The following is a 10,040-nucleotide window of genomic DNA, read 5'->3' on the forward strand; positions in this document are numbered from 1 at the left end:
ACCATCAAGAGCATCCTGATCGTTTGCAGTCCAAGTTAAACTTCTGCGTTCCGGTTCCGGAGTGCCAGGTCTAGTACCAAAAGGCTCCTCAACAGCTTAATGGCATCTCAAGCTATAAGACTGCTGAACAATTCATTTTTAAAAATGAAAGGGGCTTGCAAGTAAACATTATGGCAAAATTCACACTTGTAGTCAGCGTATGTGACAAGTAGTTTGTCATTTTCTGGATGATCAGACAATGGAGAAAAAAAAAATCCATTTACTTTTTTGGAGAGGGGGGGGGGGTTAATGAAATACTTCAGAGAACTTTCAGTAGGGTTTAGTGAGATAGAAAGCAAGTGCATTAGAGTCACCATTAATATTAAGGGCATCAGGCCCAAAACTCTGATTCAGGCTCATTGATTGCAGAGGTCCAGTGATGCAAAAGATCCTGTCAAATGCCAGAGAGCCAACATTTCTTCTACTGGAACAAGCAACCTAGCTACCACAACACACATCCCTTTGAAGGCATTCAAAACATTTGTCTGGAAACACTTAGAAAGATAAAGACTTATGTATTAGTACATTTTATTTAAAACAATTGAAGTAGAGAAGTCCTGACAACACTTCCAGGTCACAGCACCTAGAAGACAAAAATATTAGTAACAAGCATACATGAAAGCAAAGACAGGTGCCAAGGCTGCATTTACACAGGCAGCCAAATTCTGATCTTTTGACTAAGCCAATCGCACAAAGATCAATGAACTGCCTATGTAAACCTAAACAGCCCAAATGGCATAAAAATACAGAGAAACTGAAATCTCACCTCAACTGGTGGCTACAGATCCCACTTCGTCATGTTCTGGACTCCCCTAAAGCTCTGGACTCAATTTAGGTTGTGCTAGGGCCTTTCTGCTTGGCAGATAGTGGTTTGGCTGTGGCTTGCTGACACTTGAAGAGCTGGGTTGAGTGGCTAGGGGAGGCACTACTCCTACCGAGTAGGGTCTTTGAGCCGGTGGATTGTAGATCCGCCGTACAATTCTGGGATGCTGTGCATGATGGTCAGGGCAAAGCGGCGAGGGTTGATCGAGCTGGCACTGCCGGTCCTGCTCTGGGTAGGGCCATAGCTGCTAGACAAGAGGCTCTGTGTTGGACTTCACTGCATTGAACAAATAGCTGGGCTGATAGCGTTGACTGGGGACAGGTTTAGAGCCACTTGGCTTCTGGGCTGTGGCAGGAGCATTCTGGATGAATGTTGAAGAACTGGCAGCCTGGGTAGAACTGAAGAGGCTGGAGACTGGCCCACTACTGGCAGCATAGCTGGGCTGGTAGCTCCCCCACTGAGCAGACATTTGTCCGTACTTCCCTTGGGCAGGTTTTGCAAGGAGATTCTGGCTGTATGTTGAACCCCTTCCACCTTGGTTAGAGTCAAACAGGCTTGGGCTTGCACCAAGGTCAGAGCCAGGCTTGTAGGCGCCATAGGAGTTTCCACTAGCTGTAGAGCTGGGGCGAAAAAGACTGGAGCGAGAGGCCAGGCTAGAAGTGGGCATGCCGCGACTTGAGGTAGAGGCTCCAGCTATTCTCTGGCCAGAGGTTTGGGCATATTGATTGGAAGTTGAAACACTTCTACTGGCAGAGTTGCTCTGGTATTGCATGACATCTTGGGAGAAGCTAGGCTTGTAGCTGTTTGTTGCACTCCCACCTTCAGTAGAACCAAAACTCAGAGGACCTGGTCTAAATGAAGTTTGTGAAGAAGCACTTGAGGGAACTTCACGGTCAGGAGTGGAAATTGACCGGGCAGAGATCTCCATTGGTCCCTTGAAAGCCAGGGAAGGGAAGCTGCTCCCTTGCTTCAGGTCCTGGACATAGTGGGTGAGGGAGGTAGTTTGACCATAGAGCCTGGGAGCTCCTCTACTCAGAGTCTGGACAAATTCGCTCTGGGTAGAGCCATAGTTAGGAGTAGATGGTTTCAGGTTAGAGGCAGTTCTACTCTGGACATTAAACACAACATCAGGATTCTGGACTAGTCCAGAGCTGCCGGAGTGAGGCTGTACAGTACGAAGAGTGTTGGCCTGGATTCGCTTTACCTCCCAACTTGAAACTGGCCTTAATGCACTGGGGTCAGTGACACTTTGACCATAGGTTCTGCTGGCCTTGGTTTGATGCTTGTTGTGGGTGACAGAGGATCCACTGGCTATAGAACCAGAGAGGCTAATGTCAGTATTCTTGGCACGGGTCCTCTTACCCTTTGTCTGGGCGGAGGTAAAGCTGCTGGGGATAGATCCAGAGCCCCTTGGGGCTGGCTGGAGGGAGCTTGAAGCAAAGCCTCCGAGTGTGTTGTAGCCAGTCCCGCGGTAAGTAGCTTCTCTCTGGACCGAACCAGAAGTGTGAGAGGCTGGTCTGAATTGATCCTGGGGATAGCTGCCACCTGTTTGCCTCTGCTCAACTTCCATTCTGGAAGAGCCAGAAAACCCATAGCCTCTTACTCTCTGGGCATCTAAACAGAAGGGAAGTTATAGATTCAGTGCCAAACTTGAAGGTTGGTCTGACAAAAGTGACAACGTTTTGTGTTCATGCCTTACCACGTGGAGCCCATGTAAAACTGGAGTGCTCTGCAAACAATGAGCAAAGGAACATAATCCTGTCAAGAAAAGAAGTTGCCATTACACATCAACATTCCAAATACAAGCAGCAACCTTGCAGTTGACCTGAAACACATTGGTCAAAGAATCTTACCCCAAATTAATTCCAAAAGCCATATCAAAGCCTTAAACCACCAACAGCCCAGACAACGCAAAACTCCGCAATTAGTAGCTCAGTGCCTTACTGCCATGCTTAGTTGACGTACCAGCTTGGTGTGTATTTATTGCCTGAACCTACAGTTGCCATCCAATCACTGGCTTATTGATTGATCATTCTCAGCTGTATGTCTTTGTGGAGCGGACAGATTTTAAAACAACCAAGGTGAGGACAGAGGACGCGAAGAGTTAAGGAAAGACTTTTGAAATTCACACAAAGAGGGCTAACGTTATGACACCACAATGACATGCAGATGAACATGATCAATCAATCAAACAGTGATGACAACTGGCTGTTCAGGCTATAAATATACACTCAGCTGATATATCAACAATTCAAGGCAGTAAGGCAGCGTTTACACAGGCAGCACAATTCTGATCTTGTTTTTCACTAATTAGTCTTTTGACAAATCAGATCTGCTCTGAAAAAGAGCTGATTTGAAAAGATCTGATGTGATTGGTCAAAAGACAAATGAGTAAAAAAAGGATCTGAATTGGTCTGCCTGTGAAAAAGCAGCCTACGTTAGCGAATTGGCAGCTATTGCGTTGTCTCTGTGGGTTCTGTAGTACTTCATAGCTTTTGGAATACATTTTGGTTACAATGTTTGGGGAAAAAGTGTTTCATATCTACTGAAAAGTTGCTGCTTGTGAAATATGTTGTGTCATTTCTCACTTGGCTTTTAAGTGATTTAACTTGTACAATTTATTCTCTTGACAGGATTTGTTTGTTTTGTTCATTGTTCATTGATGTTAATGCGAGTGTAGCGAAATGCTTGTGCTTCTAGTTCCGACTATGCAGTAAAATTTAACTAGTAATCTAACAATTTCAACTACCTTATACACACAAATACACACAAATGTAAAGGGATGAATAAGAAGCAAAAATGAATGGGAAGTCATTGACACCGTACGAAACATATACACGGTGTCCAATACCACTCAATTTGGCGTCGTTTCAATCAAAGTTGATTGCAAATGCCATATGGCAAATACCAAGTGTAGCACTCCAAGAATCCAACAGATGGCGAGTGCGCGCCACTGTGATTTTTCATATGGCAAATGTAACACAAGTCAAGACCCAAGAGTAAAATTTTTACAAATTGAACATTTTTTCAAAAACTTATCGCCCCCTTAAAAAAGTGCTTTCTTGACTGTTTTTCGAAATTCTTTAGATTTTGTGTCAATTACACATGTGTAAGAACTGTATGAATAAACTTTTGTCAATTTTTTAATTTTTTTTTACTTGTCCATAGGGCATATTTTTTTGTCCATTTGCAATATGATTTCATAGGAAGTCAAAAGTCACTGTTTTATTTTGTTTGCCAAATGCCATAAGAAATGTCCAAATGCAATATTAAAGATTTGAAAGTGGCAAACCAGAATGCTATGTCCATTTGCCATGTACGATAAATGGAAGTCGGTTTACAAACCCAAAAGTCAGTGAACCATGTCCAAAAGGCATTTACACTGCCAAAATGATATATAGCACTATGTTAAGCCATGAATCAACCTAGATGGTCTATTTGTCATGTATGATGAGGGAGAAGTGGGACTGTTGTTTTTTAATGATTTTTTGAAAAACGTCCAAAATGACAAGGGGCACAGGTGGGGGGTGCTCCCTACCCAACCGTGGACCCCTTGCTACCCCGTAATGGCATTAAAAACCATTAAAAAAATGTGCTCCTGGTAACCCGTTCCAATCACCAGGTGCACGGCTGTGCATTTGCAGTATGTTTCAATGTGCATTTACCATCACAAATTTGTGATGCCCATGTTTCAATGGGCATTTACCATCGCAAATTTGTCATGCTCAAAAATACTGCAGAAATGCAAAATTGACTGGCCTGATGAACTCGGGATGGCCGGGCAGTGATAGTGGTTCCTCTCCATCGCTCGTTGTGTTGATTTCATCACGTCCATTTCATCATGTTGCAAATGCACTGTGCATTGAGAATATGGAAATGCCATCGCAGGCTCTGTGTGTCTTTAAGCACTGCACTTTGTCACTCCATCCTTGCTGTGTGTGTGTGTGTGAGTGTGTGTGTGTGTGTGTGTGTGTGTGTGTGTGTGTGTGTGTGTGTGTGTGTGTGTGTGTGTGTGAGAGAACTTTTCTTTGACATCTGTTGGGGAAAATGACTGATTTACAGTTCATGAGGGTTGCTTAATCACACATATGAAGTTTTAAAAAGATCTGACCTTTTTAACCCTTCGAAACAGCGCACATGACATCATTTGAAGGCACTTCCGGTTGCCACAGGAAGCTGAACGTGAACACATATTCTCATATTGCATGTTGCTTCAGGAAGCTTAGAATCAACACAGGTAGACCTCATAGTGGCCTGATGGATTGTCATCGAAGACAGGTTCATACGGCATTCATAACCCACATAGGCTGCAGGTTGAATTTAGGGGTGCATGTAATGTATTCCTATGGGGAGAGAAGTCATTGAAAACTGTTTGACGTAAACACATTGTTTTAACTGTTAAGGGTTAATGCTACACAGTCAAGGTTGGGCTTTCACAGATCGGGAGGACCTCAGGAACATACATGAGGTCGAATTGTGCTTCTCACCCTGATGGTTCTCTCACTGTCACCCAAAAGCACCTGCAATTTAGGGCCAGGCTTAATTTTGGGCCTACTTTTTCTCACGGTTGCTGCACTCAGAGCGAGCTACGGTCAAGCGGGGCATTTTGTTGAACTCTGCACGGCCTTGAGAATATGGAAATGCCATTGCAGGCTCTCTGTGTCTTTAATCACCGCACTTTGTCACTCCATCCTTGCTGTGTGTGTGTGTGTGTGTGTGTGTGTGTGTGTGTGTGTGTGCGTGTGTGTGTGTGTGTGTGTGTGTGTGTGTGTGTGTGTGAGAGAGCTTTTCATTGACATCTGTTGGGAGGAATGACTGATTTACAGTTCATGAGGGTTACCTAGTCACACATATGAAGTTTTGGAAAGATGTGACTTTTTTAATGCTTCGAAACAGACACTGTGACCCCAATTAAAGGCACTTCTGGTTGGCACAGGAAGCTAAAAGTAAACACATATCCTCATTTGAGTAGGCTTTTACAGAATCCTGAGTTTTAAGTCTATACATTAAGAACTGACTGATTTACACAGGGTTGGATGCACTATTTCTCACAAACTGCAGGTTGGGTATGGCAAGACAATTTTTGGGTGATTTTAACCACTTCCGGTTGCTCCAGGAAGCTTAGAATCAACACAGGTAGACCTCATAGTGGCCTGATGGATTGTCATGGAAGACAGGTTCATAAGACATTCATAACCCACATGGGCTTCAGGTTGAATTTAGGGGTGCAGGCAATGTATTACTATGGGGAGAGAAGTCATTGAAAACTGTTTGACGTAAACACCTTCTTTTAACTTTTAAGGGTTAATGCCACATGGTCAAGTTTAGGCTTGCACCGATCGGGAGGACCTCAGGAATGTTCCCGAGGTAGAATTGTGCTTCTAACCCTAACGGTTCTCCCGCTGTCACCCAAAAGCCCCTGCAATTTAGGGCCAGGCTTCATTATGAGCTCAGACCGAGCAAGCTACGTTCTAGCGGGGCATCTCGTTGAACTCGGCACAGCCTAGAGATTATGGTAATGCCATTACAGGCTCTGAGTGTCTTTAAGCACCGCACTTTGTCACTCAATCCTTGCTGCGTGTGTGTGTGTGTGTGTGTGTGTGTGTGTGTGTGTGTGTGTGTGTGTGTGTGTGTGTGTGTGTGTGTGTGTGTGTGTGTGTGACAGAGCTTTTCTTTGACATCTGTTGGGAGAAATGACTGATTTACAGTTCATGAGGTTTGCCTAATAACCAATACTTTTTAACCCTTCGAAACAGCACCTATGACAACATTTTACGGCACTTCCGGTTTACGCAGGAAGCTGAAAGTAAACACATATCACAGAAATCTCGCATAGCTCGGAAACACAATTAAAAAAGATTTGTCTGAACAAGCTGCCACTGGATCTGTAACTTAAAAAGAAAAAAACAACAACAATTTGACATTGCACGATTCCTCTTAAATTACGATAGATAAATGGCTGGTTCTTTTTTTATTGACACCGTAGGTTCATTTACTTTGATGTGAAGCGGAGAAATTATTGTTCTATTTTCATTTTTGACCTTTAATCACATTGAGGCCTGGACGCCATCTTGTTCGGGGCCAACTGCCCATTATGCCAAACCTATGCTCACCAAGTTTCTTCTTCGAAGTCTTTTCCATTTAGGAGATAAGGCCACGTCGTGATTGGTGATGTTTTGTACATTTGCAATATGATTCTACTTGTCCTCTTGTGGGATTTACCGGGACAGTGGAAAAATGACCAAAATGTGAAAGTTTTATTAAACGAAAACCGAATGTCCGAGAGACTTCGTTTGATGACTTCCTGGAAGTTCCGGCCCTGCTGCACGGCCCGACGCTGTCCGCCAATTTTAGAAATGTTGTCGGACGTCTAGTAAGGGACCGTACATTTGCAATGTGGACTTTCTCACTAACCATATGGCAAATGTCAAAATGTTCCCTTAAGATATGTGAAGTCCAACCCTAGGTCTGCCGGCGGCCCTACCCAAAGCCTCTCCTCTAGAAGCTATGGCCTTACCCAGTGTGGGACTAGCAGTGGCACCTCCGCAACCCCTCAACGCTTCGCCCTGGCCACCATCCACAACATCTCAGAATACTACGGTGGAGCTTGTGTCTGTCGCCTCGAAGTAGTGCCTCCTCCCCTCCCCTAGCCACTCCAAACCCAGCTCTTCAAGTGTCAGCAAGCCACAGCCAAACCCCACTGCACCTGCCAAGCAGAAAGCCCCAGCCCCAGCATTACCTATTAGTTGTGGTATTAGTAAACACAATTGGCCCAGCGTCGTCCGGGTTAGGGGAGGGTTTGGCTGAGGTAGGCCATCATTGTAAATAAGAATTTGTCCTTAACTGACTTGCTTAGTTAAATAAATGTAAAATAAAATGAAATAAAAAGTAGAACACCAGACCAGAACATTTCTGACCTGCAGGAAATGAATGCAAATTAGAAATAATTGTTTATTTCCTTTTGTTTATTGTCTATTCCATTTGCTTTGGCAGTGTAAACATATGTTTCCCATGCCAATCAAGCCCATTGAATTCAATTGAAAGTGTGTGTGTGAGAGAGAGAGAGAGAGAGAGAGAGATGTATGTTGTATGCTTATTATGATGATGAAATATCATGGGTGAAGCATATTGTTGAATGGCCTGACGAATAGAGAAGAGAGTGTTGTCTCCCATTAGAGAGAACAGAAGAGTCACCTCCATCCTTTGTTGATTAATAGAACTCATTTTCAGTATGATTTAAGACACCTTTCTCCTCTTCCTGCAAATTTACCCTCTGTCTAAAGGTCCTGTCAACAACATTGTTTCTGCTGATGCCAATGAAAGGTTTATTTGTAATTTTTTTTTACATTTCTGTATTCCGCGTGAATGTTATTTTTCTCTTTACTTTCTTTCCTATGTATGAATGTTGCCAGGCGTTATGGAAAAAGAGAGGAAAGGAAACAGCTCCTAAAAAAATGTCTGTGCCTCCACTTCCTCTGGCAGGAAATAGCATCTTTGATTTGAGCCACCACACATGGATGGTCAATGCATGCGAGGTGTTGCTCTCTCTCTGTTTATTTTACTGTGACAAACTGGTGTGCCCTTCCCGGCTTAGTCATTCACCTCAGTGTAAAAGACAAATGTGTCAACAATATTATAACATCTAAAACCCAAGGGAACATTCTGAATCTAGTCAGACATGGGATCAAACAGTATTCGATATCTTTCAAATACTTTCAGTGTTTGCTTGATCCTGTCTGGAATGCCAGATGGGCAGGATATGGGTTTGTACTTAAGAATATTTTATTAGTTCCACTGAGCCAAGCACATCTGAAGACATGGAATGATGTTTAATACTATCTTAATCCAGGCTGGTTAGCAGTGCCATGTGTCTGATAAGACGTGAGGGTGAAAGTGTGACAGATATCCTCATCATGGATGGGGGCCTGATGGCACACACTAGCTCCTCCTGCTCACACGCTTCCAGCAGGGGGCAGTAATGATCCCCATCAATCAGATTGACACCTGCCAGACTGGTGGGGAAGAGCAAGAGAGAAAAAGTGTCCTGTGTCTCTCCATATGGAGCATACCTGGTGATGTTTGATTCAGATTGGTCAAGCAGGCACAAACAAGCAGTTAGTGACATTCTGGGTACAAGGTTTGCAAGGTGAAATTCCATTATAGAACCCACACATGCAAATACTCCAATGACAATGCTGCTATTCCTGTTTCCTTTCTGACAGTCATATTCTTAGATGTATATTGGCTATGCTAACATAAGATATGAGGCAAGATGTACAGCTCATTTTGAAACATGGAGCTGAGCTCAGTAACAAGAATGTTTGGCCTGATACCGACGAGACGGCCTTTCGGGAGGTCAGAGAACTGGCAGAGTGGTACCAGAAAAACCTCTCCCTTAACGTGAGCAAGACTAAGGAGCTGATCGTGGACTACAGGAAAAAGCGGGCCGAACAAGCCCCCATTAACGGGCCTGTAATGGAGCAGGTCGAAAGTTAGGTACCTTGGTATCCACGTCGCCAATTAACTCTCATGGGTCAAACATACCAAGACAGTCGTGACGAGGGTACGACAACCCCCCCCCCAAAGAGACAGACAAGAATTGGCATGGGTCCCCAGAAGGTTTTACAGCTGCACCATCAAGAGCATCCTGATCGTTTGCAGTCCAAGTTAAACTGCGTTCCGGTTCCGGAGTGCCAGGTCTAGTACCAAAAGGCTCCTCAACAGCTTAATGGCATCTCAAGCTATAAGACTGCTGAACAATTCATTTTTAAAAATGAAAGGGGCTTGCAAGTAAACATTATGGCAAAATTCACACTTGTAGTCAGCGTATGTGACAAGTAGTTTGTCATTTTCTGGATGATCAGACAATGGAGAAAAAAAAAATCCATTTACTTTTTTGGAGAGGGGGGGGGGTTAATGAAATACTTCAGAGAACTTTCAGTAGGGTTTAGTGAGATAGAAAGCAAGTGCATTAGAGTCACCATTAATATTAAGGGCATCAGGCCCAAAACTCTGATTCAGGCTCATTGATTGCAGAGGTCCAGTGATGCAAAAGATCCTGTCAAATGCCAGAGAGCCAACATTTCTTCTACTGGAACAAGCAACCTAGCTACCACAACACACATCCCTTTGAAGGCATTCAAAACATTTGTCTGGAAACACTTAGAAAGATAAAGAC

The 10,040-nt window shown here is 43.8% G+C and overlaps 1 protein-coding gene across 2 annotated transcripts; it reads right to left on the bottom strand.

The window, feature by feature from the left end:
• Nucleotides 1-550: 550 nt before the first annotated feature.
• Nucleotides 551-2,858, bottom strand: LOC118941174. 2 transcript variants are annotated; one of them, XM_036952956.1, is made up of 4 exons: nt 2,716-2,858; nt 2,562-2,620; nt 806-2,476; nt 551-622 (listed from the first exon to the last, which is right to left on the bottom strand). In XM_036952956.1, the coding sequence occupies exons 1-3, from the start codon at nt 2,736-2,738 to the stop codon at nt 1,110-1,112; spliced, it is 1,449 nt and encodes a 482-aa protein (XP_036808851.1). In that variant the 5' UTR covers nt 2,739-2,858; the 3' UTR covers nt 551-622; nt 806-1,109. The 2 variants fall into 2 exon arrangements, with proteins under 2 accessions (XP_036808851.1, XP_036808852.1); XM_036952957.1 differs by having other exon boundaries at nt 2,562-2,591; nt 2,716-2,815.
• Nucleotides 2,859-10,040: the final 7,182 nt, after the last annotated feature.

Source organism: Oncorhynchus mykiss, chromosome 18, assembly GCF_013265735.2.
Source record: "Oncorhynchus mykiss isolate Arlee chromosome 18, USDA_OmykA_1.1, whole genome shotgun sequence".
Taxonomy (NCBI): domain Eukaryota; kingdom Metazoa; phylum Chordata; class Actinopteri; order Salmoniformes; family Salmonidae; genus Oncorhynchus; species Oncorhynchus mykiss.

What these genes read in the sequence shown, in the direction of transcription:
- LOC118941174 (XM_036952956.1), bottom strand. Translation starts at nt 2,738, where the DNA reads ATGGCTTTTGGAATTAATTTGGG. An exon ending in GCTTTTGGAATTAATTTGGG is followed by an intron (nt 2,621 to 2,715) that starts GTAAGATTCTTT and finishes TTTTCTTGACAG; the next exon opens with GATTATGTTCCTTTGCTCAT. An exon ending in TTTTACATGGGCTCCACGTG is followed by an intron (nt 2,477 to 2,561) that starts GTAAGGCATGAA and finishes CCTTCTGTTTAG; the next exon opens with ATGCCCAGAGAGTAAGAGGC.